Genomic DNA, 27,765 nt, shown 5'->3' with positions numbered 1-27,765 from the left:
CTTTAAGCAAACACACACTGATGGCGTAGAATCCCCGCATGAAACCCAAGCAACGCCTGGACCAAGCGCACCCTAATCCGCCTGCCCATTCTCCCCCTCCTGCTACACCAGTTCACCCCCAGGCCACCGTCCGGGAAACACGCCATCGGTCAGGATAGGAAAGAGTGCATACAGATGATAGCATTACTCGAAGCTCCACTACATTTGCCCCCACTGTATGCAACCCCACGCCCCTTTTCCCCCGACCCCTGACCACTCCCCTGGTTCTGAATCCCCAAGTTCAGTTGAGAATATGGATTATCATTGATTGATACGCTCTGCAGTGGGCTATGGACTAGAGACTGTCATACGGGTCGAAGAATTGCGGTAACCCTACCAACGACCGCTTCCTCGTTGTCTCCCGGCATCTCCATTGGAGATGATAGGGAGATTACCCTCCATTGATTACCTACTTAATTACTCAATAAATTACCACGCTGCTATTTGTCACGACAACGTTAATATTAATTGTAATACAGCAATAGACTAGTATGTTATGACTAATGTATGACATGTATATGAATGAAATTCAATAAAAAGGTTTATGAAAAAATAAAGTCTGCATCAATGTTAAAGAATGGGTGCAAAAAGCTTTTGCGCCTCCATAAGGAGCCACAACAGTGCAATACATTGATATTTTACGGTAAACTTCAGATAACTATGGATTTTAAAGTTTACAAGAAAGGAGGCTGAACAGCTAGACTTTTCTTTAATTGTTTAAGTAGAAGTTAAATCTACTGAGGAAGATTATTTTCAATGTCTGCTAACTGACAGCAGGGGCTATGATGTTACAACTTAACTGTCATAACTTATTAAAACAGAAAGTCTGTGGCATTTTCCTATTACATATAGGCAGTCATGTCACAGTTACAGTTTATTAAGTAAATTTAAGCCACGTTCTTACACTAGGATTGTAGGTTTCCTTGCATTCTATAGGCACTGAAGTGAAGTTACTTGTTTTGATTTGTACAACTTTTCCCCAATAATGTCGAGAAGGACTTCAGTGCTAAATAAGTTGTCCTAAACTACGACAACATATTAATGCATTACTTCAATTTGCTAAAGATCCACTTGCCTTTGGCAGTTAACTCCTACATGTTTACTTCCTGTGCCGTTCTGGATCAATCCATCTTGTTGAAGCTATGTCTCTTCAAAATGTCTCTTCTTCAACAGCTTATGCACACTCTACCAAACCAAGGACTTTATCACTTTTATCTGAAATCCAGCGTTCATTGACTGCTGAGCAGCTCATAGTGGCCGTATTCGTAGCCAGGCATTTAGCACGAGGCAAATACACAACACTATATTGTTTATGCTAAAAGCTCACATCACTCTCCGGTGCCAATACAAACTACAAAGGAAATATTGAAGGCCCTAGTCTTTTTCTAATAGTGTATAGATGTATGCATGTAATATTGTACATTTAGTGGCTCAAGATGCACATCTGATGGTACGGCATTGTGGGAGATAGCAATGAATGTCCTTTTTCTCTTGAAAGTTGAGCCTTGTTTAAGACAGCTGAACGCAAGTGGTGTTGCAGGTTTCCAGACATAGAAGAGCGTAACTCCTTTTGAAAATTTGAAGCACCTACTTGTCTGATGTTGCCTGCCACTGGGAAAAGTGGTGCCTGATCCTGCCGCGAACAGAATGACTGTGCTGTGTCAAGAACATGTGAAAGGGGCTTGGAGACTGCAGCAGCCGGATGGGCAGGGTACTGGACAGTACGTTGGCTTTGAACCCGTCTTCTGTGGGAATCATGTCCAAGGCCACGAAAGGGGTGGTAAACTTCGGAGGTTTGGCCGGTATTCTGGAAGCAGCTGAAAGCCCCTACCATAGCCAAGGAAAAGATGAAGGAGTGCTGTTGGCACGGCGAAAGGGAGGATCTCAGTCACCTGGGGGTGATCCAAATCTCTTTAAAGAACTGGAGCACTGTATCGGCCTAATTGCCAAAAGGGAAAAAGCCATCGAAGGGTATGTCCATCAAAAGCAATTGTAAATCCCTGAGAAGCAAGTTAATCTCAGCCAGGCGTGGCAGTGTAGCACCACCATGGAGGCAATGGCTGTGCCCAAGTCGGTCATGTTTAATCCACACCGGATGGGGAAGTCTGCTGTGTCCCGAGCCATCAGTAGGTCCTGGCTTAGTATGGCTCAGGCCTCCTTCGATACCTTGGACAGCCCTTGCACAACTTTGTCCAACACAATGTTGCTGTACCCGCCTGGAGCAACAAGAGGCATGTGATGTTTACCGACTGCAATGCTAGGCTGGTGGAACAGAAAGCTCTTTTCCCAAAGGTGTCCAGCCTTTTTTATTCCCTGTCCGAAAGAGCAGAAGGGAATATACTGGAATTGATGTTGGCGGCCGAGGCCTGCACCACAAGGTCCTCCAGGTTGGGTGCTGGAAGAAGAAAGCAGGATCCCCAGGAGTGAGGTGGTGGTGGCGACAGGCAACCATCCTGTGCACAGGAACACCTGTCCAGGGATTGACCAAAGCCCCCAGGAGAATGGCTGTGAAGGTTTCATTTAAGAGAATCAGTGGCTCTGCAGGGAACAGCCTTGGTTGAAACACACCTGGCAAGAAGTTGGCCAGGTCATGGACAGAAGGGAGCTGTAGGTCAAATACCTCTGCAGCCCCCTTCACACACTCTTGGTGAAGGATGGGCTTTCCTCTGTAGCAGATCCAATAGTTGAGGACAGGCCAGAATCTTGAGACAAGTCCAGTCCACAGGCTTCTCCCAGCTCCTCATTCCAGTTAGCCTCATGTAGAGTAGGCCAGTTCATCAGATGGGTCATGGAACTGATAGCCGTCGTCATAATTATCCCCAAAATCCAAATCCGAACTGGGTCTCTCAAGGAAGAAGGGCAGCGTGTTCGAACGATATGGTTCACATGGTCCAATTGGTGCCAGGTTCGACATCGAATAGCTCCAAGGCAGAGCCATCTCAGAGAATGGGATCCATGTTGTCGGTGTGGTGTCAGGAGGAATGTTCCGTCATATGCCTTGCCACCAGAGTCAGTCCAGATCCTTGGGCGGATCCAGAAGGGCCCTGCTTGCATCGGGAGCGAACTCTCTGGTAGTATCCCAGCTGGGGCAAATCTTGGCTCCACGGGGCCCAAAGGCATGCCAGAGGGAGTCAGATGCCTAAAGATGGAGTGCATGGCCTGATATAACTCTCTAAGTTGGGCAGGGATCGCTCCAGATCCAGGGAATTCAGGGAGTCACGAAGGGATTCGGCCTCCGCTTCTGCAGGAGGAGTGCGGGAGCAGAGCCTAGAAGCAAGAGTTCGAGGGGGCAAGTCGAAGTACGCCTCTACTTCTTTGTGTGCTTCTTGGACTTACCTGACTTTGATAAGGACAACTTTGAATTGGAGAATGACGGATTGTAAGACCGACTCTGTGACTGGGCCCAAGATCTCTCTCAGAATCAGAAACTACGCTGTGCCTTCTTGAGCCCCACTGCTCGGAGCTTCATAGCATGCTCCTGGATTGCCTTTGGGTGCATCGAATGACAGTTGGCAAAGGCCTTGGAGTCATTATCCAACCAAAGGCAGACCAAGTGTGGATCAGAAACATACGTCTGTCTGTGACACTCCCCACAAGGGTTTGGACCAATAGGTTTGTTCAGGGGCATGTCCCTAGCGCACTGGGAGCAGTAGCTCAGAAGAAGTCAACAAAGAGGTTGAGAAATTGGTCAAAAAGCAACTGAGGTAGCTCTCCAGATCCACACTTTTGCCGCAGAAAAACGAGAACGTCAAGGTGGCACCTATGTAGGCACTGCACAAGTCACTTTCAACGTGGACAACCTTAACACGGAGCTGCCAAAACCACCGACTGGCGTATAGAGGTACTGCTCAAAATGTTCTGGATCCTGTCTGACACATGGGACATATTCTTAGGTGAGGAATCTACAGTTAGAAGTCTCTGTCAGAAAAGTTGTGTTGTGGCGAAAAGGAGACCCAGGATGTGCAGAGCTGATTGAGTAAGATTCCCATCATTTGCTGAATTACCAAAATCTTGACGTTCAAAGCTATCACAGAGAAAAACATTCACAAATCCTCATTTCAAAGTTTTAGGTCAGAGGGCATTATTACCAGATTGGTACACAGTCAAGTGAAATAGGAAGTCAGACATATTAAAAATGAATAAAGCATCAAAGTGCAGTGCCCAATATAAAATGACTATCATCACTGTGATAATGTCTCACGATCATAAAATCTGCAGTGAGGGGTAAAGCATGATTCTGACAGGATTTTCTGCTGCTCTACTTCTGCTCCCAGACTCTGGCAGACACTAATGTTCTGCCCCATTCCCAGCCATCAATAAAGAGATGGGGACAATGTGTTAACCAATCTTGTATAAACTGATTGATTAGACGGGACGAGGCAAAAATAGAGGAACAAACCCCCACCCTAAAGCTCCCCTTCAACCCCTCTAAGTGCAGCAGAGTGAATCCAAAATGGCACTCTTTTCAAAACCGAGATGAGCTGAAATGAGAGCAGCTGCCATGGAGAGCATGCCTCCTTGTTAAGGGGTGGTGGAGTCCCATCTCTGGCCCCCTATTATTTGTCGCATGGAGCAATGGTTCATAGCAGGAGTGGGTGTTTGGTGTTGCTAGAAGGTGTCCAATATACCCATGGTGGACGCCTAACACCTACAACCGGATGAAGGCATCCGGGAGTTTGAATAAGGGGCAGGCCTCAGCTCCTAGGATGTGGCACGCTCATCTTACCCTCCTCCCGAATGAACACAGGCCAAGAGAGCTTTCTATTGGGTTTCATCATGTAGATAGCAGACTTTGGTGTGGGGAGAGCATACAGTCTGACGTCTTTAATACGGCTTGGGATGGGAACATTGACAGGTCGAAATGGGGAGGTGAACAGTTAATTTTTACTATTTCACCAAGAAATAAAAAAATCCTGTACATTGCATGGGCATGAATACCACAAGGAAAAGAGAGAATACACATAGCTGTCACATGTTCACAGCAGCCACTGTAGGACAAACTACATCCTAACAAACAATGTTCTTAGTCCTCTTATCCATGCCGTGATCATGTTGCTGGTAGACCGCGGCTCCTGCCGATGACAGATGAATGGTACTACACCCTTCTCTATTAAGACACGTTCCCCAGGTAGGAGACAGTAACGCAAACAGGAGAATATTTTTTACTCAATGAGAGAAGGGGAGTATCCACAGCCAGCGTATGGGACACATTCTTTGCAGCTTTTCGTGTCATGGTCTCCAGGCAGGCAGAGACTGCAGATTTCTTAGTTGTCCATCTAGGCAAACTTGCAATGGGCAAAATCTAAAGAGAATATTTTCCACTCCCCACAATGGTTTTCTCTCCCTTTCCATCGATTCTCTGACCGCGTGGTTGAGGTCATATGCAGTTCACTTACTTCTACAGTGATCTTTGGTTCCTTCCTTTGTTTTTGTAGAATTCACCTTCTTCGCTCTACTTAAGCTATCCTTCCCTTCATTTTGTCCTGATAATCCGTTGACCTCTCTAGAAAAAAATCTCTCAGCGTCCGCACAGCTTCAGCTGTTGCTATTAGCCACACCGGGGGAAAAAGATGGCGAGCACGCACATGGGTTTCCAGGGCGCATGTCTGACATTCCATGGGGACAGACAAGACACCCAACGTCCACATACAAAAGGAAGAGACTAAGTATTATTCTGGACCCAACCAATGTATAGCAGAAGAATCCAGAAAAGATTCACACTACAAAACCATTGAGGACTCCGTTGGAAACACAAGAACAGAGTGGAATTCAAAGAACTTACTCACAGTTTCCTTGGCTGACAGTACAGAGAAAAATCACACCTCTTAGACAGTAAATGAAACATTAATACTAATAGGGAAGAATTGAACATGCTACACCTTATACAAGACTCATATGACCGAAGAAAAACTAGGAACTCAATTAGCATGTAAGTTACACGAAAAAGTAGAAAAGTCGCATGGATGCAAACATCTCTGTGGAAGGGATAGCACTTAATAAAAAAGATGACAAACTGGAGAGTTTAGGGAATTCTATGTAGCCCTCTACACAGCAGACACCCACTTAAAGGCATCCCAAGCAGCTTGCAATGAAAAATCCAAACTGACTAAAATCCTCCAAACACATTCAGTCTTGGAAGCACTTGCTTGTCACAAAAGTAGCCGACCTATATAATTATTTCACAGAGGCTGGTACGTCCCAGCACCTGTGTCTAAAGCAGACATCACAGTAATACTAGTAATACAATTATTGCACTCGCTTATCTCATTCATTTTAGAAACGTTTAACAACTTCTATTTCCACTATGGCAGAAGTATTCTCTGAAGTCTTTCACAAACACCGGGTCCTGTGGGATGCTTCTACTTCCTCAATATCAGACGCTTCATGGGTGTTATTCAAGCAGGCTGGTCAATTTTCTATTTTGCTACCCTTTAATACACATCTCATTCAACCAAGAACAACCTTGCTGAATGTATGAAATATGCTCATAGGTTTGTCTTTGCTGAGGGCTGTTCTTTTTTTTTTTAACAGTGTAACTGTATGCAGCTCACTGTACCATTGTATTAACAGGCATGGTCATTTCATGAAGATGCACTAAAACAAATAAGCATTGGCAAAGCCAATATGTTTCAACTATGCAAGAGCTATTGACTTTGGAATGTCTTTTAGCCATGGTGTACATGCATGGATGCTGCACAGCATGACTAAAGGTTAGTGGCATGACGTATACTAGCATGGCGTGGAGTAGCATAGAGTGAAGTAGCATAGGGTGGAGTGTTGCAGAGTAGAGTGGCGCAGAGTAAAGGCGTGGAGCAGAGTGGCCTACAGTAGACTGGAGTAGAGGTGTAGAGTAGAGCGGAATGGAGTGGCATACAGCAGAGTGGCATGGTTTAGAGTGGCATATAGCAGAGTGGTGTAGAGTGGAGTGACCTGGAGTAGAGTAGAGTGGCAGAAAGTAGAGTGGCAGAGAGTAGAGTGGCAGAGAGTAGAGTGGCAGAGAGCAGAGTGGCAGAGAGTAGAGTGGCAGAGCGTAGAGTAGAGTGGCGCGAAGTAGAGTGGCATAAAGAAGAGAAGACTGGTGTGGTGTATAGTGGTGGCGCAGAGTGGCATTACAAGGAGTAGAGAAGCACAGAGTAGAGTGGCACAGAGTAGAGTGGCATAGAGTGGTGTAGAGAAAAGTAGAGTGGCGTGGCGTATAGTGGTGTTGAATAGAGTAAAGTGGCACAGAGTAGAGTTATGTTATGTTATTGGTTTTTATTGTGCGCACAGCTACTCCAGCTAAGGAGCGTCCTGGCGCATTGACAAGGAAGCGCATAAAAAACATAACACAGCTAAAAAAAAGGGAACCAGAAAGGACCATTCTAGATACATAACACAGACTGTGGGTTGAAGACTAAAACAGGAATGTTTTCAAGGCTTTCCTAAAAGCCATAAGATCCTCTAACAGGCGCAATTCCACCGGGAGGGAGTTCCAAGCTGATGCCGCCTTTACACCAAATGAGCGGCCGCCCATGCGGCAGAGCCTGTATCTGGGGACTACAACCAGGGCCTGGCCCTGGGAGCGAAGAGTGCGAGTAGGGACATAAAGGGAAAGAGAGCCAGACAAGATTTCAGGGCCCATGCCTCTCAAGATCTTAAAAGCGAGGCAGAGTATCTTAAAAAGAATACGCTTCCGTATTGGGAGCCAGTGTAGGGAGCGAAGAACATTCGCGACCGAGCAGAATTTAGGGAGGCCGACAATCGCTCTGGCTGCGGCATTTTGTACCCGTTGTAATCGAGTAAGCTCGGCCTGGTTGGCCCCGGCGAGAAGAGAACTCGCGTAGTCCAGGCGAGAGATGACAGTGGCCTGGATTACAAGCTGTCTGGTTGGGGCATCAAAGTACTTAAGAACAGGTCTTAAGCCTCTCAACAGACCAAAGCAGCAAGCCGCTGTTCTTTTAGTGTGCCCTACGAAAGTCAGACCCGAGTCTATCCACACTCCCAGATTTTTCAGCTCCAAAACCGGCGCCGGGGATGGTCCCAGCTCAGATGGCCACCATTGGTCACCCCAGAGTTCCGCTCCCCTACCGACAACCATAACCTCTGTTTTAGTGGCATTCAGCTGGAGACAGTTCCCTGTCAACCAGCTAGCCACCGCCTTCAATCCATCCTGAAACCTGGGGGCATCCACTTCCGCATCCCCGCTGAGAGTAACCGCCAGCTGTGTGTCGTCGGCATATGAGACCAAGGTTAGGCCCCACTGCCTAGCGACATCAGCTAGCGGTCTCACGTAGAGATTAAACAACGTGGGACTCAGCGAGGATCCCTGTGGAACCCCCATGGCCAGTGGTTGGAAGTTGGACTTGAAGGGAGGGATGGAAACACAGAAGGAACGGTCGCCAAGGTAGGAGCGGAACCATTGCAGGGCCTGTCCACCGACACCTATCTCCTCGAGCCGATGCAGGAGGATGCTGTGAGAGACTGTGTCGAAGGCGGCGCTGAGATCTAACAGTATCAGCGCCGCCGTCTGTCCAGCATCCAACAACGCACGGAGATGTTCCACCATCACAAGGAGGGCGGTCTCCGTGCTGTGCCCAGCACGGAAGCCGTTTTGTGTGGGGTCGAGGACATTGGTTCGTGTGAGGTACTCAGACAGGTCCAGATTGACATGGGCCTCTGTTATCTTCGCCGGCCAAGGCAGCAGCGAGATGGGACGATAGTTCTCGGGCACAGAGGGGTCCAGGGAAGGTTTTTTGAGGATGGGAGACACCACCGCCTGCTTCCACTTAGTTGGAACCACCCCTGTCTCCAAAGATAGGTTGACAAGGGAACACACCGCAGTGCGCCCCATAAAGGCCTGTTCTCTGAACAGAGCGGGCCTAACTGGATCAGATGGAGAGCCAGATTTAACTAGAGTGGCACAGAGTAGAGTGGCACGGAGTAGAGTGGCACAGAGTAGAGTGGCACAGAGTAGAGTGGCACAGAGTAGAGTGGCACAGAGTAGAGTGGCACAGAGTAGAGTGGCACAGAGTAGACTGGCACTGACTGAGTAATGCAGAGTAGAGTGATGCAGAGTGATAGAAGAAGGAAAGGAATGGAGTAAGCAAGGGAGGAGGAAGGCATAGTTGTAGGTTAGACGGAAGGGTGGGGAGGGAAGGAACAATGAAAAGAGGAGGGGTGAAAGGGAAGCAAACAAGGAGAGTGGAAGATACAACATTAAGAAGGGAGACAAAGAAAGTTGAGAGGAAGGGGGCAGGTGTAGGAATCAAGGAGAAAAGAAGAAAAGGAAAGGTATGAAAAGCGTGTGAACAGGTGAAGGACCAATGAAAAAAGAACGTCAAGGATGTAGGCACAAAGGTGGAGGGAGTCAAGACAATGAGAATGGAAAAATAGTAAAAGAAGGAAGGAATGAAAAAGGCAGATTCAAGAAAAGGAAAAGAGGGAGAGCTGGAGAGGGAGGGAATTGGAATACATTTTATTTCAGGCTCCATTTTGTGACGCTCGAGAGAAGAAGTGTTTAGAATATGTCAAAGTTGCTGGCCTGTTTCTTCTGTTTCTATTCTTTACTTGACCGTTGATCTGCACTTAGAACCGTTGACTTATTACACCCTACTTGTTTATGAAGTTCTGTACTTTTGCTGTAACCGCAAGGCCTTCAGAAATGAGCAAGTCACAAGCGTATGTGACAAGCTGTTGCGATGCCCCATGCATGTTTTGATAAATGCCCATATATAGGCCCTCATTGAATACACATTAATGAATGGATAAAGGTTTGGAAAGTACCTATGTCGGGGAATGGCCCATTGGATGTGTATTTATTTGTGCAACATTTCTATAGTCTACATAAACCGCATGCAACTTCTGTATTTTGGGTGGGTCCACACTGGCTCCTCGCAGCTGTCAAATAATAAGATACGTTAGAAATCTCACTGCCTCATGACTTTTATTAATTACAGACTCCCACATATTTAGTGAAGAATGCAGACCTGAATCATGCTGTACCGGGGCAGACTAGCACCGCAAGGATGGCTTCGCAAACAGCTGACAGCTTTCTTCTAGGTTACACTGAAGGAGTTGGTTTCCTCTTTGCAGAGATCTCTGCCTGCTCGCCACTGTCCCACAAAGCAGACTTAACAAGCAATACGTTGCTAAATCATGTAATTCCTTAAGATTGTAAAGTCATTCTGTTCTGTACCTTTGGCGTGTGTATACTAATTAGTCAAATAACACTTTTTCTCTATGTGGTTTAAAAAACAAACAAATTTATCAGCTCAACATACCAACATTGGAAGGATGGAAAACTGATTTTGCTCTTCCATATTCAAACTTGGGAACTGCAGATTACTGGCTGCGTACTTTTTTGGTGAATTCGCAATCATGCTACCCGCATAGATTCTTTACATATTACACAAAATAAACACGATAAATACTCTCCATGAAAGTACCCCGATAAGGTTAAAGGGTAAAACTGAGTAGTTCTTCACTACAACAGTTTTGTTTATCTGGTGCAAACCTATCCTTTAAATATGGAAAGAATACACCAGGAGTTATATTGCACTAATGAGCTAGTTAAAAACTAAACGGCTACAATATTTCCATTTCACAATCTTGCTTCTGAAAAATGTGAAAAACAGAAATACAGATCGACATAAATATATGGTACGATGCAGAATTGTAATACCTCTCCCTCCTCAACTTCTATGACGAGTTTGGGCAGCCATAGAAATACGTGGATGAGGCACAACATAGGATGCCGCACAATTTCTACATTTCTGTTATTCTTCTTGAAAAAAAGACTGGCAGGGGAGCATTGACTGTCATGGCAGGCTCAAAGTTTACAAACCGATCCATGACTAAGCCACCTTCGCTGATTCTTCAGCAAGGGTTGGACCCAGCCCGCTCCATCTGCATAGTACACAGCCATTAAGGGTCAGCCCTCCGAGCCCTGTTTAGGGTCCCATTATATCTCTATATACCTGAGGCCCATGTGAACTCCACAATCAAAAAGCACTAAACATTTTTGGCAAAGTGCACTTGGATTGGCCAAATTACCAAATATGCTCCAATCGAAGATTACTTTAGACAACTACGAGTCCTTCCCAGACAAAACTCCCAGGTTATGTATTCAACAAAAGGACTGGCTGCCTTGTGACCTGGAAGTGCTAAAGCAGTGGACTAAAATGTACTGTTCGCCAAAAGATAAATAACCGTCAATGGATATTAGGCTGAATAGACGAACTGTCCATCTAAGTAGGCCATGTGTGGTCACTGTACATTATTTTTTAATAAAAAGAAAACATGCTATGGTACGGTCTTGCTCATGGCTTTTCATTGTTCCCCGGCTTGCCACGTAATATCTTTATTGCCTTATCTAGTGCTCACTTTATCTTAAAAGAAAAGTTAACATGTTAACATGGCTTAAGTCAAGAAAAAAAAACACTATGATGCAGTCCGCATTGACATAGTCATATCGTTTTGGTTTTTTAAAGCCATGTTGCACAGCCATTTGCTATAAAAAATGAGGGGCAGGGCGAAATGAGGAGGTGCGGGGAAAGGAGAAATAGTACCTCAATCACAGTGGAGCAGTGGACAGGCACTAGTTAGCTGAATTCATCTGTGCTTGGTCCTAAAACGGACAAATAGGATGCAGCAAAGAATAGTGACTTTGAACATAGCAAATGGTAAGCAGTGGGTGGGCTGTAAGCCCTTTATTGTAAGCAACAGTGTCTCACAAGTAAAGGCAAATGCGGATCATGTGCTGTCGCAGGCTCGACCCTAAAAAAGGATCTTCCTCAAAAGAAAATTCTATTTGTTGCTCTTCTTAGTCATCTTATACTCTCCACATTTACTTGGTCCCCCTCATTTTTGTATACTCTGGATTAAGAACTCAATCTAAGAGAAGCGGAGAAAAATTTGGCATACTATTATAATGTCCGTGCATTGATGAAAGCGGTACGCCCCTCTTCAAATGGAGGCAACATTTTTTATGTGCAGTATATTTTCTTACAACTTGTAACGTTTAGACTGGAGTATGTTTGAAGCGACATCTTCTCAAAGACCATCTCGTTGTTCCATCAACAGTGCCTTGGTTGACAACAGGACTAGCACTGATCCCTAGAGTACGGCAAAAATGCAGGCACCATGAGCCAAGACACAGAGTCCAGCAGATTAATGCTCTCAATGCCGGGAGAATGTGAGACAATGTACGTAATTACCACTGGTTGCTGTCATTTTCTTACTGTAGATTTTTCCTACTCCAAAAAGAGACTCAGATTACACAGCATGCACCAGTCAGGCCGGCTTCAATTGGTATGAAACAGGAAGTTTTGAGAACAATGAAACAGACTGCAGGTATGAAACGCATACTTATTTTCTGAAAGACAAAGATCCATCTAATGTTTCCTCACTGTGACTGCGCTGTCTTTGGCGCTGTGAGGGCATCGCTCTTCAGCCCAGTCTGTTGATGACACAGACCGAACTGATGGTACACACTTCGGCTCCCTGCAACTAATGAGACTGCAAGAAGAGGAAATCCTTCTTTGTAATTATTAATGTTGTGACTGTCCAAATTTGTGGTTGACAATTACCTTTCCATATTCTCGCTTTGCCATGGATTCTGGACACATTGTAAACCAAAGCCTCCTACTACCACGTAATATTGATCCACAGGAAGTGCACTGCAATAATGCAATCCATTCCCTTGCAGTGAACACTCCAAAAATCACTCAACCCTGAAAGAGAAGTCTAAATAAACAGAAATATAAACTTTACAAGGTACACACATTAGGCACTAGCCCAGACATCCCATACAAGTCCTTTGAAAATACTACTGATCTCATAAACGAACGAGGTCATAGATGGTCACAATAAAAATATTCTCCAGAGCGCGAAAAAAACGAACACACCGGATGTAGTCTAACTTGTTAGCATGGCATGCTGATTTAATAACGGTCATTTAAAAACAATAGCAAACTTAAAAGTCATGCCACTGTGGTATCACAGCGACAGCTTCTTTGGTATTCACAGGAAACGCTCAGATGATAACAAAAAGAGCTGAGAGTGGCAGGTATGACGACAGCACCAACTAGAGTGGAAGCAGTTGAGAAAAAGTCAGAAGAATATAGTAACTGCAGAATAGCAGAGCCTTTTAATTGAATGCACGTAAAGGCACGTTGCCGACCAATGCGCTTCTACATTTTGGGGCACAAGGAGGGACGAATATATAGCTAGAAAGGTTAGAGGGCCATCCAAGATTTTTTTTGTTATTCCTTGCGTTTCTTTTTAAAATGGACAACCCAAAAGGATCATCTCTAAAAGTCGACATTTCGAAGTGAGCTCAACATGAAGGCTTTCCTGAAAATGTGCTACCAACTAGGCAGAGAATCATATCCAGACACTGTGCTTTCTGGCAAAGCACTTGCAACAGTCACTAATATTGGCAGCTAGCGCGTGAACTCAGCAGCACACTCTGTTTAGAGCAACTGTTTCTTTTGTAAATGTTACATTAATAGGTAGGGATATGCACTTATCTGTATAACACAGCACTCCTCTACATGAAATCTTAATTTTCCCACCACCCTACCACATAAAACAAATACACATTAACAATCTCCACTCCAGTTGTTCAACTCACCCACCCGCAGGTACACAAAGAGAATGTGCTTGTAGTCTCCTACCTGCGTGCTTTGCCGTAATTTGTGGTATCGCTGGCTTGCTCCCGGTACCTGGCAATGTCCCCCTGACAGATCATGCACCTCTGAGCACTGATCAGGGCAAACTTCACCTGCCAATAGAAAATGCATTGTTCACATGTGCTACCTCTTTGCAGTAAACTCACAGTCAGGGTCTATCATGCACTTCTTCTGGCTAACTCATTGAACCTATGAGAACACAAAGACATGAGGTCAAAAGAGACCGGACACTGCCTACACACATACTTTAGTGAGGGAGCTCAGCTTAGGCAAGAACCCAGGTGCAACTGACGTTTACACAGGGAGTGATAGCTCCAACTGCTGCTACTCCTTTCCCCCCAAACACACAGTCAAAGGATCCAAGTTCGATGTTACCTTTTCTTTGCTACAAAGAATCTAATATATATTTTCACAATACACAACAACGAATTCACATCTTGAAAGCTGGTGTGCATTGTGGTAACCTGATCCAGCCCACAGAGACCTAGAGCCCATCTGTAGAAACAGTTGTCAGTCCAACTTGAACAAGTCAATGACGCAGAGCCTCCAAGGTTAATGCTGGTCTAGCAAGATGACAAAGAAGAGTGAGAGACATTCTGACACACCACTAAAGTGTCTTTTCCTTACCACTGATTCACATCATGGATTACCAGATGTTCAGGAGTGCCTCCCCCAAACCCAAACATAAGTGAAGTAGGATATGTACCGTTTTGCGCAAAGGCTTGCTACGAATAGCTGTGCCGTCCATATATTCTTCCAGTTTGAATTGGTAAGTCAACTGTAGTTTCTGAAGCAAGCTGTCAAAAAACGCAGAGCCCTGTGGTCAAGGAGAAATAAGAGAAAGAACAGTGACAAAAAGCAAAATACATAATGGAACAAACAATGAAACATCTAAGCTTGTAGACACCATGAAACACCTGATGGAGCCACTACTTTCAATTAACCAAAGATACTCGAGGACAACCACCTCAAAATGTAAAAAGATGACGTCACTGCCCACTCCTCCTACCCCCACCAAAATCAAAAAGGGTTCAGAAAAAGACGAGTCCTAGATTGGCCAAAGAAAAACGGGGAACTTCAGGTGCAATAAAATTAATTTAAAACAAGCATTTGCAATGCAATAGGTCTCGCATTAATTAAGTTTGAGCTATTGGCATTGCTAAATATTGCAACACCAATTGCAACAAAAGTCTATAAATTGTAGGCCAAAAAAATTTGTATTTATTTTTGTAGCAATGGTGGCATGCTGCGCTTTAGATGAATATGTTTAAAAGTAAAGTGCGCCATACTGCGATTGATACAATAGTTAATTGCGGATGCGTTAACAATTGATGTGTGCACTGACGGCTGGTGATGTGTGTGCCTGGTGGAAGCGTGTACTGCCGGCTGGTGGTGTGTGTGCCTGGTGAAAGCGTGCACTGATGGCTGGTAGTGTTTGTGCCCGGTGAAAGCGTGCACTGACGACTGATGGTGTCGGTGCCTGGTGAAAGTGTGCACTGATGGCTGGTGGTTTTTGTGCCCGGTGAAAGCGTGCACTGACGGCTGGTGGTGTTTGTGCTCGGTGAAAGCGTGCACTGACGACTGATGGTGTCTGTGCCTGGTGAAAGCGTGCACCGACGGCTTGTGGTGTGCGCCTGGTGAAAGCGCGCACTGACGGCTGGTGGTGTGTGTGTGTGTGCCTGTTGAAAGCGTGAACTGACGGCTGGTGGCGTGGGCCTGGTGGAAGCGTGCACTGATGGTTGGTGTTGTTTGTGCCTGGTGAAAGCGTGCACTGATGGCTGGTGGTGTTTGTGCCCGGTGAAAGCATGCACTGACGTCTGATGGTGTCTGTGCCTGGTGAAAGTGTGCACTGACAGCTGGTCCTATTCCAGGTGCATCTGATAATGGCACTGATTTGAATTAGAAAGATTAGATTAGTTTAGTTTTTATGAACAGATTCTTGATAAAACAATGGGCAGTGCTCTGATAGCATAATTCAAATCTTTGGTATATACTGCATAAGTATGGATTTAGTGCACCTGCCACGCAATTTGCTGCATAAATTGCAGTTTTCAGGCTCAAATTGATTAAAACAAATGATACCGACATAGAATGTGTTGCATAATGCTGCACATCTGGACTTTCCTTGCTGGATTATGTAGATAACCCAGTTATATACTCGGATCCTACATTGCTATATAAACTGAGCGTCCCTGAACAGCGGTGACACTTTGTAGTGTGGTTTTGGGGCTGCTGTGATGATGAAACCCATATTTCACTGGGGTTTTTAAACCACTGCACTTTTTGAAATCAGACATGTAACACGAGCCAGCGAGAAGGAGAGAGAGAGTGTGTGTGTTTCTAGATAGATGTTGACTATCTTTGTGTATGTTTGTGAACTTTGTTTTTGCATGAATTATCATATTTACTATTATGTGACCATTAAATAAAACAATCAATGCAACCCTTTTCTATTAATTTTTCTAAAGTGAATTTAGGAGATTCAGGTAAACAGATGTCAAGGGTCATCGTCTGCTTTGTACAAATAAAAGTGTGTTGTAATACACTAATGGCTGAGTAAATAGGATGAAAAGGGGGTTTCACCTCCCACGGCCCCAACGCGCTGAGCATCTATTGATCATGTTAATGAAGGGGTTCCTGCGCCACCTTATTAGCAATAAATCTCTGCCATTCTTTGTTGGTTAAAAGCATTATGATCATCATTGCTGTCATTACTGAAGCCATTATTCTTGTGTTAGCATCAGAGTAGATTTAGGATAATCCCGCCCTCACGGCGGAGTTTAAGAAGGTGTAAACGCGTGATTAATGGCTGCTTTCACATTTTAATACTCGTCATTTCCCAACTCTTTTTTACAAATAAGAAATGGCCATGGCAATTAGAGGAGGTGATTACTGAAGTGTCTAATTACTCACATATGCAATTGCCTCGTAAAAAAATCAAAAGATAATACTTTTCTGTGGCAATGCAGGATGGATCGGGAACACCGCCTTGTGAGAAAAGACATGCCTCGAAATATGCACACCGCGAAAAATACGCATCCACATTTTTTTTAAGAATCTATTTCGCAGGAAAACATCAGTGAGGAACGAGGGGGCAGAAAATGTAAATGTACAGGAATTTATATAGCGCAAATCACCGAGCGGTTTCTAAGCGCTTGCTTAGGGAACCCGTCCTGGTATTCCCCTGTGAGATAACCCCGGCAGGGTATCCGCAAGGTGAAAGCCAGGCATCCCACCGCGAGGGGCCGTTGTGGAGATTAACCAAGCTATTGCCCAGAGTCGCAGAGTGTGAACCCGTGAATCGAGTAGGCACCGGAGCGAGAATTGTCGAGTCCATGGACATTTTAGGACTCAAGACCCCGGCGAGCCGGGAATTGAACCCTGGTCCCGGGCTGACCTCTGCTTCCAGGTCTGCCTCCTCTAACCAGTGAGCCACACTTCGCAGTAGAGCTACAGTCTGCACCATTCATAACCTGAGATAATGGCTTTAGCAAAGCAGTGGGTGTCGTTCAATTGTCAATTGTTGTACTTCTTGAAATCCATTGTGTTGTACTTAACTGCGTCACAAGCAAATGTGTTTAGGCGCAATATGTAAAATTAACGTGATGCTTTCGGAATTTAGGTAACTCACAATGAAAAACACAAGACGTGCGCGCGCACTTCCCAAAACGAAATTTATCGTGGGGCGGGACTTCCGTCTTGTGAAGCCCGCGCCCACGGAGTGCCTGGCCAGAGGAAGAGCCCGCGGAGGCTGCAGATGTCCGGAGTGGCGGTAAGTGGGCCTTAGTTGTAGGGGGGGCGGGACTTGGTGCGCTTGTGTGTGTGTGTGTGTGTGTGCGCGCGCGTGTGTGTGTATGTATGTGTGTGTGCGACGGCAGGGGGGGTGTCTGTATGTGTGCGTGCGTGTGTGTGTGCGCGCGCGTCTGCATATGTCTGCATATGTCTGCGTGTGTGTGCGTGTGTGTGCGTGTGTCTCTGTACGTGTGCCTGTGTGTGCCTGTCTGTTTGTGTGTGCGCGTCCATATCCATTGTGTGTGTGTGAAGAGCCTGCCGGAATCTGAGCGCGTGTTCACGCACGCGCGCGACTTGATCCGATTCCGGCAGGCTGCGTGCGCGTGCCTATCTCTTGTCCTCTCCTCTGTAGTCCTTGAAAGCAGAAACGATCACTATAGGCTCGCTTTGCGACAGCAGAGCTTTGCCCTGCAATCGCAGGCGCGAGATCTAAAAAGATGGTAGGAAGCATCGAAATATGGGAAAACATAACCTGACAATGGCCTTAGAAAACTCTAGTTCAGTCAGATCCTACTAATGAAATAACACCAACACCCTCAACTGACCCAAAAAACATGGGTATTTGTCACCTCCTTCCAAAAAAAACTCAAAACTGCCATCTACTAGTGACCAAAGAAAACAAAATGCTGATATATGTAGAGCAATGGAACATCGGAATTCACCATATCCGATCAACTAAAAGATGTATAGGAATCAGTTACATTTAACTTTTTAACACAAAAATCAGAAGGACTGTCATGTTGTCCCGTCCAAAGAATTATGGAGATGAAGAACAACCCTTGGAATTACTTTGATCAGGAGATAGAGACTTTGACTGCTCAGAAGAAGAGGTCGTGCAGTCACCCTTTACTACAGTCTGGAGACACGTGAGAGAATTACTAACAATGCAAATACACGAAGACCTAAGTGCAAAACATGCCTTCAGAGTGCTGAAATCGCTGTAGCCCATCATAAGAAGTCTTCTCACTTCAAACTATTCCTGAGGAACTTCTTATCTTTGATGCCTGCATCAGTTCACTGAGGGATGAGATAGAGGCACTTACCTCTTCCAACAGCTGCAGGAGTTTTCTTCGAATGACTTCGGCATTCTCTGCTGCGGGGTCCTTGAGGATCTGACGAAACTTTTCAATCACCTGATAAAAGGCGTTCTTCCACAAAATTTGATCTATGTTTTGACTGTCGGAAAATTCTATGTCAGTGAGCAGGCATCGCTCGTACAGCTGCAGGAGTTCTGTCCTGAAACAATAGAAGATCCACAAGGCCATGTTAAAGAAAGCACTTGGCAACCCATAGTGCTGCATCCTGGTGCTCTACAACACTCCTACCCCAATCTGATCTATGCATCCGGCACTTCAAGGCAAATACATATTGCGATTTTCACCCGCATATTTTGCCAATTCACTACAGAAAAATGAATTGCTTATCTCTAAATAAAATGAAATCAACTGTTTTGCAATCATTTCGAAATTAAGAAAACCTGGTAATGCAAAGTTTGCAATGGCTCATTGCGATCCAATGTATGAATCTCATGTGGATATCTTGAGAAACCATCAAGTAGCGGCATCTAGTATGCCAACGATAATCAACCAGACCTCTCTATCCATTACTCTGAACACTGCCTGTAGCTCTTCAGTATATATGTCCTCAGGCAAATTGGAAAAATATCACATGGATTGCTTTTCTACTCCTCAAAACAGATTCAGGTAATCCTTCAAACCACTCCCTTCCCTGTCTCGTTCAGTGTTCATGTCCACATCCAACTTCACATGTGGGAAGTAAGCACGTGAACAGCAATTACAAAATGTCACTTTGAACCAGATTATGTATGGTTCTATTTCACTTTGGTGTATTTTGGTAACAATGATTCAGAGAGCACTGCATATAATCAAATGGATGATGGTCAGGCCACATCTAAATCGAGTATGTTTGTTTTTAGTATTTTTTCTAGTAGTGATCTACATAATGTTTTTATCTGCCCAGTTAAGTCCATTTTTTAAATCATGTTTTCCACAGATCAAATTGAAGACACACTTCTCATTCATACTTTTTAAACACAGACCTTTACAGACTCACAGGCATCATTAGTATTAGGTCACAGCCTACTAGCCGTCTGGTTTGCTAACATCTTGGGGTCATTCAGAAAGTTGACCTCGGAATATATTCTGCCCATTGCTTACCATTTGCTTTGTGGTTTGTAACACACATTTTCTGGCTTTCTATTTGGTGGATTTATTTGCTATAGGCTGTCCAGCTCTAGTTCGTCCCTCCTGTTACCCAAACCTTGTTTACTGTATTCTTCTATACACTCGCTTTCTGTAAACAAGCCTTTAAATCTTGTTCTTATCTTTTCACATCTGCTGTGCATTCAAAGATGGCGGTCAAATGTCAGGATGTGTCCCCCACGGAGCTTGGTGTTTATTTTTCCTTCTGTGACTTCAAGGTCGGAGATTTTATGTGACAATCATGCTGGCTACTGGGGGCCTGCTTGAGGAAGGCTGTACAATATTTATTTTCTAGCACAGAACTAAATGTAAATGTCTGTAAATGAACTGTGCTGGCAACCAAGTCAATACATTCGGAGATGACTATTACATACATTATTGCAAGTGCCTTGTATATTTATCAGTAAAACTCTATGTGAGTGCAAATGTAATGGTCATGGATGTTTAGTCTTTAATGGCAATATGCTACAAATCATGCATACAACACGTTACCCCACTTTACTCTACTCTGCACCACTCAACCCCACCGTGCTTTAAAACTCCACACACATCTCCACTCCAGACTGCATCACTGCACTCTTATCTGCACCACTCCAAGTCTCTCTAGTCTACACCACTCCACATGCAATGCACTCTACCCCACACTACTCTACCATGCACCACTGTAATCTTTGCCACTTCACTCTACTCTGCATCAGTCCACTGTACGCCAGTGCACTCTATGCCAATCCAGTCTACGCCACTCTAATCTACTCTGCAACACCGCACTCTCCTCAATCTACTAAACTCTGTGCCACTCTACTCTGTGCCTCTGCACTCGTTGCCAATGCACTCTACACCACATTACTCAAAATCAATACACTCTACACCAATCTACACTACACTCTACGCCATTGTACTCTGTCACTGCACTCTATTCTACTCAGAATCCCTTAACTCTATGTCACTGCTCTCTACACAACTGCACTCCATAACACTCTGCACCACTGCACTCTACGACACTCTACTCTTAACCAGCCTACTCTGTCACTGCAGCCTATGCCACTCTAATCCATTCTGCGCCACTATTCTACACAGCTGCTCTCTACATCAATGCACTTTATACCAATGCGCTCTACACAACTTTACTCAAAACCAATACACTCTGCACCACTGCACTCTATGCCAATCTACTCTGCACCACTGCACTGTCTGCCACTATACTCTAAGCCACCCCATTGCACTCTGTCACTCTACTCTGCACCACTCTATGCCACTGCACTCTACGACACTATACTTTGCAGCACTGCACTCTCTGCAAATGAACTCTATGCCGCTCTACTCTGCTTCACTTTACTCTGCCACTGTCTATGCCGCTCTACTCTAAACCTCTCTACTATTCACCATTGCACTCTGCAACACTGTACTCAGCACCAATGCACTCTAGACCACTACTCTACACCACTTCACTTTTCCCTCTACTACTCCACTCTGCACCACTCCACATCACTCTACTATGAAACAATATACTTTAAGTCACTGAACTTTAGACCACTGCACTTTACGCCACTTTACTCCACTGTGCACAACTCCGCTGTACGGCACTCCACTTTGTAACACTGCATTCTTTGCCACTACTCTATACCATTGCAATCTACCCTGCACCACTCCACTCTACACCACTGCACTCTATGCCACTCTGCACCACTCCACTCTACCCCAATGCAATCAATGCTGCGCCATTCAACACCACTCTACGCCACTATCCTGTGCCACTTCATTCTACCCTGCACCACTATACCTGGCACCCTTCACTCAACTCTGAAACAATCTACTCTATGCCACTGCACTCTATGCTATGCCACTGTACTCTAAACCACTGCACTATACACCAACTTTACTCAAAACCAATGCACCCTACGCCACTGCACCTACGCCAACAATGATGCACCAATGTACTTTATGCCACTATTCTCTACAATGTTCTACTCTATGCCACTGCTTTCTAAGCCACGACACGCTATGTCACTCTACACCATCATAATCTATGTCACTGCTCTCTACACTACTCTAAACCACTCTATGCCCCTGCATTCTACCATGCACCACACCTCGCTATGCCACTTCACTCTACACCACTCTACTCCACGTTGCATCACTTTACTCTACGCCATTGCACTCTACTCTATTCTGTACCACTGCACTCTATGCCAATGCACTCTACGCCACTGCACTCCATGCCAATCTACTCTGCACCACTGCACTTTACACCACTTAACTCTAGACCACTCTACTCCCTTCTTCTATACTCCACTCTACGACACTCAACTCCACTATACTCCACTCTATGATGCTCTACTCCATTAAACTCTGCTCCACTTGCCACTGCACTCTGAGATTCTACAACACTACTCCACTCTACGATGTCCTACGCAACTCCCTCTATGCCACTCCATGCCACTTTACTTCACTCTATTCTATGACACTACTGAACTCTACTCCACTCCAATCTATGCCACCCCATTCTGACACTCTATGCCACACCAAAGCAAACTGCTCTGCTCTATGCCACTAACTTTGCAACACTCTATGCAACATCCTCTATGCGATGCCACTCTGCTCTACACCAATCCACGACAGTCTATGCCACTCCACTCTACGACTCTCTATTCAACTCTGAGACTGTACTCCACTCTACACCACTCAACTCTACAGCCCTTCCACTCTATGACACTCTACTCCATGGGTACTCACAAAGATTTTCCCACAGGCCAAAGAACTTGGCCAGTGATGTGACCGAGTTTGCCAATTAATGCCAGCCAGTGAGGTGGGCAGGGGTTTGGTGGAGGGGAGGTAAGGTGGGTGTACAGGAAGCGAAGCATACACAACTAGAGGCTTAAATGCACAGTGTGAAACCAGAAAACCTGGGATTAATCATAGCTTCCCCACTTAAATAAATTGTATGATCCCAGGACATTGTCTTCCTTCCTTTTTCTTCATTATCAAATATAAGAAGACATCAAAATACAGGACTTCAATATTTGCGCTGTACAAAACCTTCTCCTGTGTTTGATTGCATAAACTATGATGTTGCTCATGTATAATAGAAACCCCGGCCACCCAAAGAGTGCACAAAACAATTGCCTTACCTATTGGTTCACCATTAGCACAGTTGTCAGGGTGGAGGGAGAGGTGTAAGAATGAATGACTATAAATTCATGTTTGAAAACTAACACTTAAAAAAATACTTCTCAATGCACGGATATAATCTGATGTACTAAGGTGAAATGGTTCTGCAAGTTAATGAAATACATTTTTTGAACGCTGAAGAGAATTCATCATATTTTTACACTTTTGCTGCACAATATCTTTAAAAATCAAAGTGTTCCTGAAGTTAACACATACAAGATACCCTAGTTACTTCCTTTTTCTTTAACTTCAATGCCCTTTAAATAAATGTTGGGTGTTTACTGAACATCTCCTGGATGTTAGTGAGGGGATTGAGTAAGTAGCAGGCCAGTGTTGCTGTTGAGGAGGGGGTCGCATGTAAAGGTCAGGAGGGGCGCATGCTGGCCCAGGCCGTACTTGGAGTATCACTGCTTTTCTCCCTCCACGCCACTCCACAACACTGTTAGCAACTCCATGACACCCCACTTAACTCCTCTCCACGCCACTCAACTGTACTGCACACACTCCATAACACTACTCTACTCCACTTTATGACACTCCTCTCCACGCCATCTCCTTTACCACACTAACGTTTAGCCATGCTGAGCAACAGCCACTCTGGTGTACAACATTGCTAAAGCATATTGGCAAAGCCAATTGCTCCTGCATAGGAGAGACCTCCTGGTTTTGCCAGTGCTTGCGTATCGTTTAACAGCACAGGTGTTGCGATACCGCATGTGGTCAACACAGTTTAAAAAAGCTGTAAGAAGCATTAGAGGGACATGCTTTGGTCCCATCCACATATTGATTACCTTGAGTAGAGTATTTAATTGGACAGAACGTGCGTGGTCTGAAAGAGAACGCTATTGCAATCCTATGGATCCCGAAAGGTATTCCCTAACTTACCAAGACCGTCGCATTGAAACCCAATGATGTGTTAGCGAGAAAGAGCTGAAATCTAATGAACTAAGTCTTTTTCCCTCACCCAAAATGGTGCCACACTGACAGAACACATTGAGCAAAGATGAGGTGAGGGGTACATAACTTATAGGGTTTAGTATTTTGAGTGTTTCTGTGAAAGTCCACCCCGCGCTAATGCGAGAATTATGAAAGCTGTCTAATGTCGCTGGTTGGTCAAATGTGCTGGAAAAGCCAGCTGGGAGTGTTTTTCCTCCTCATATTCAAAGAATAGGCTCTCCTTTAGTCTACTTCCTGCATTCCCAGCTTAACAAGTGCATAGTCTTATGTCACGTTGTTGCCTGGGAGCCGATCACCACTATCAGCTTCTCCTGCAACCTTCTGATGACTGACAATTCTTCTTTTTGCATATGTCACCCGAGTGGGACGGGTATGCCCAGACGTGGGTCCTGTACTCTCCATGCCACTGGAGTCAAGCTATCCTGGCTGATGAGGGCTGAAAGCCCGAAACCGGTCCTAGGATACTTGTTTCCAGTCCAGGGAGGACCCGGCCTGGCAGTTCGGGCTGGACTTTTCCCTTTGGGCACAGGGTCAAGACTGATTTGCATATGGCTGGGTCCAAACTGGAATGGCACGGTGAGCAAAAAAAGATGGAATTAGGCCCAGGTCTCTGTACTGGGGTAAATGTATTACATTGTTCTGCATTCTGTCCATCAATTCTTCTTTTTGCATTTGACATGGGAAAGCCTCAGGTGTCCAAACATAAAGGGGCCCAGTGGGCTCTGTAGTACCCACCAGTCACCAGCACTGACATGCTGGAGGGAGGTGCACACTTGAGTGCAGGTGCTCTGCTAAGGAAAGATAGGTGCTAAATCGCTCGACATTTCTATGGCCCCTCTTGCCTCCCCACTACGACTCCTAAGTACATGTCTATCCGCAGCTATTGTATCTCCCATAATCTAAATTCAGCATATAGCCCATTAGGCTGTTATCACCTGCATTTTGCCTCCTCTCTGTCCTATCTGTGGAGAAAGCAACCAAGCTGTTAGTCCTTCATGCTGTAGACAGTGGGAGTTACTGGCTGTTCCTCCACATAACTACAAACCATTGACAACAACTGGAAGTATTTGTGGAACACATCATAGCTACTCCTATGGCTCTGTTTGCTCCACACCTTTCATTTCTTTCTTGGGTCTCTGTATTCTAATTGACATTTGTGCTCGACGTGCAGAGAGCAGCTTTGCCACTGATCTTATCCAATAGACCATCATGGGCATGGTTGGCCACACAAATGGTTGCACTCTTCCCAATGGAATGTTACAGAAAACCCGACATTACTGCAGGTCTCATGAACTTTGGTTTAAATGTTATTTTTGAATGTGTGACTTACCCTGTTGCTAAGAAATTCAAGAAATACAAGTTCAGTGACAAATAAGTATGCTCCAGAACCACAGACGCTCATATTATTGCCAACGTAAAGAAGATACTAGCCAAATCATGGCTATTTAAACTATTATAAATTTGGTTCTTTCACGTGATTAACACAGAGTCATAGTAAGCATTAACTAAGGTTTAAAAGGCAGCAATGCTAAAGGAAAGCCCATATTATTCATTCTGTTTTAAAACATTATTTTCCTTCCAGCAAATCCAGCTTCTCAGGACCAAGGTAACATGTGGCACTTCAAACCACCACCAACTAAATGAGAGAGCACATTCCAAATGCCTTTTCTTCCACTTGGGAGAAGAACATATGCAGAGAAAGGGGGTTGCACGTGAGCTGCGGTATATTTATAAGGGCAGGGTGAGCGGTGAGGCTTGCGTGAATGCAGTGGCAGAAGTGAGCCTGTGTAAATGAAGGAGCAGGTGTGTTCAAGTGAGTGCAAGGTGAAAGGTGAGCCCGTATGAGGGCGAGGTGAGAGCTGTGGGAGTGCCAGGTGAGAGGAGTTCCTGGAGAACGGTGTGCCTGTGTGAGTGCAGGTGGAGTTGTCTTGTGTGAGTTAGAGATACAGGTCAATGCAGGATAAGAAATGTGCCCATGTGAGTGCAAGGTGAGAGATGGGTGAGCGGTTTGAATGTGGAGTGATACCATGCAGGGTGAAAGGAAGAGTCGAACCCATGTGGGTGCAAGGTTGAGAGTTATGAGGATGAGCACTATGCCTGTGTAAGTGCAAAGGTTTGAGTGTGAATGAGTGCAGCGGAAGGGGTGAGCCTGTGTGAGAGCAGGGAAAGATGTGTGAATGCAAGGTTATAGGTGTGCTTCTGTGAGAGCATAGTGAAGAGCGTGCAGGGTGGGGGGGGGGTTGCCTGTGTGAGAGTATGATGAGAAGCTGGCCCATATGAATGGATGGTGAGCAGGGTCCCTGTGTAAATACAGGATGATAGGTGTGAATGTAGGGTGAGAACGGAGTTCATGTGAGTGATAGGGAGAAGACACAACTAGGTGAATAAAGGTTGCGAGAGAAGCTGGTGTGAGTGTAAGGTGAGCTTTGTGCCCGTTTGACTAGAGGGTGAGAGGTGTGAACATGTAAGGACAAGGAGAGGGGTGAACCTGTGTGAGTGCAGTCTGAGGTGTGCCTCCATGTGAGTGCAGAATCAATGCTTTGTCTGCGAGTGGAGTGAGAGGAGTAAAAGGTGAGAGGTATGCTGAGAGAGAGCTTGGAGATAGGTGTGTCTATGTGAGCGCAGGTGACTGCAGGGTGAGAGGAGAGCTGGTGTGAATAACGGAGAAAAAGTGTGACTGTGTGAATGAGTGGTGAGAGGTGTGCCTAAGTGAGTGCATGGAGAGCAGTGTGCCTGGGTGAGTGCATGGAGAGCAGTGTGCCTGGGTGAGTGCATGGAGAGCAGTGTGCCGGGGTGAGTGCATGGAGAGCAGTGAGCCTGGGTGAATGACTTCCTCAGGGCTCTAAATAGATATAAAAGAGGACATATTCCTATGTTTCACAATTCTACCAATCACCCAAGTGTTCAACAGATGATTATTAAGTGACTTCCATGCAAGCTAATTCTTCAATTTATCGCATCACTAATATTGTCATCACTAATATGTCATCACTAATATGTCTCCGCTCGCAACTTTTTCTCACATACGATGATCTGGAGCCAGATCTTCTGATGCAATGGGAAAAGGAATTGAACAGTAATTCAATCAACTTGATGAACATCCTAATAGAAAATGCGAGCAGGAAGGTGAATAAAATAGCTAGTGAAATAGATGTGCTAGAGAGGGAGATAGCTGACCTTAAACTGGATGATGCGACCAAAAAGAACTATGAAATTTTAGAGACAATCCTCAATAAACATGAGGAAGACATCAAAAAGCGTAAAGCCCGGAAACTAAAAAGGGATGAGGCAGATTACTTGGGAGGCCGAGGTTTTACGTTTATCTAGTGAAACAAGATGATACATCTGGGGCCAGTAGGGCCTCATCCATAAGTGGTAAGAGCCTAACATCGAATACTAGTGTCTCCGTTAATGAAGATGAAGACCCGGGCCTGGTAACCTCCAACCAAACAGGCGCTTTTTTAAGAGAAGTGTGGCACATTGGAATGGGGAACAAAGAACAAAACATGAGACCAAAAGGAGGGGAGAACACAAAACCAGGACAGGGCGCAGAGGGGGGCATCGCACCAAGAGAGAAAAGAGGAATGCAGACCAGGTCATGGAGCAAACAGAAATAAGCAGCGAAGTGGGTATGGAGATGAAGGTCATTAACTTATCAGATAAGGAGTTATCAGAAGATATGATTGCAGTTCTTAGTAGAGAAATGTCATTTTGTCCTGTTAAAATTTATGATGTCGTGGATACTAAAATAGACTTGTATCGATTTATCAGACTGTTGAAAATTCTTTGAAAATACGAATCGTGTCAGTATAAGTACTACAGATAAAAGTCCACAGGTTCAATATACTATATCAGACATTAAGAATACAGCTATGTATTCGTCAGTGCTGAAGATGAAGATGACCCAATTATTATGC

At 45.0% G+C, this 27,765-nt stretch overlaps 1 protein-coding gene across 4 annotated transcripts in view; it reads right to left on the bottom strand.

Moving 5' to 3' along the window:
- Nucleotides 1-27,765, bottom strand: part of SMG6 (SMG6 nonsense mediated mRNA decay factor) — a 1,202,478-nt gene that overhangs the window by 1,004,274 nt on the left and 170,439 nt on the right. For all 4 annotated transcript variants that reach the window (XM_078680136.1, XM_078680134.1, XM_078680133.1 and 1 more), the window contains exons 3-5: nucleotides 18,545-18,737; nucleotides 14,416-14,526; nucleotides 13,695-13,801 (exon numbers count right to left, since the gene is read on the bottom strand). In XM_078680136.1, the coding sequence (XP_078536262.1) occupies nucleotides 13,695-13,801; nucleotides 14,416-14,526; nucleotides 18,545-18,737 (411 nt within the window). The remainder of the gene's footprint in view (nucleotides 1-13,694; nucleotides 13,802-14,415; nucleotides 14,527-18,544; nucleotides 18,738-27,765) is intronic.

Source organism: Lissotriton helveticus, chromosome 3_1, assembly GCF_964261635.1.
Source record: "Lissotriton helveticus chromosome 3_1, aLisHel1.1, whole genome shotgun sequence".
NCBI lineage: Eukaryota > Metazoa > Chordata > Amphibia > Caudata > Salamandridae > Lissotriton > Lissotriton helveticus.
Note: the sequence above shows the minus strand (reverse complement) of the source record. Positions and strands in the feature narration are given on the sequence as shown.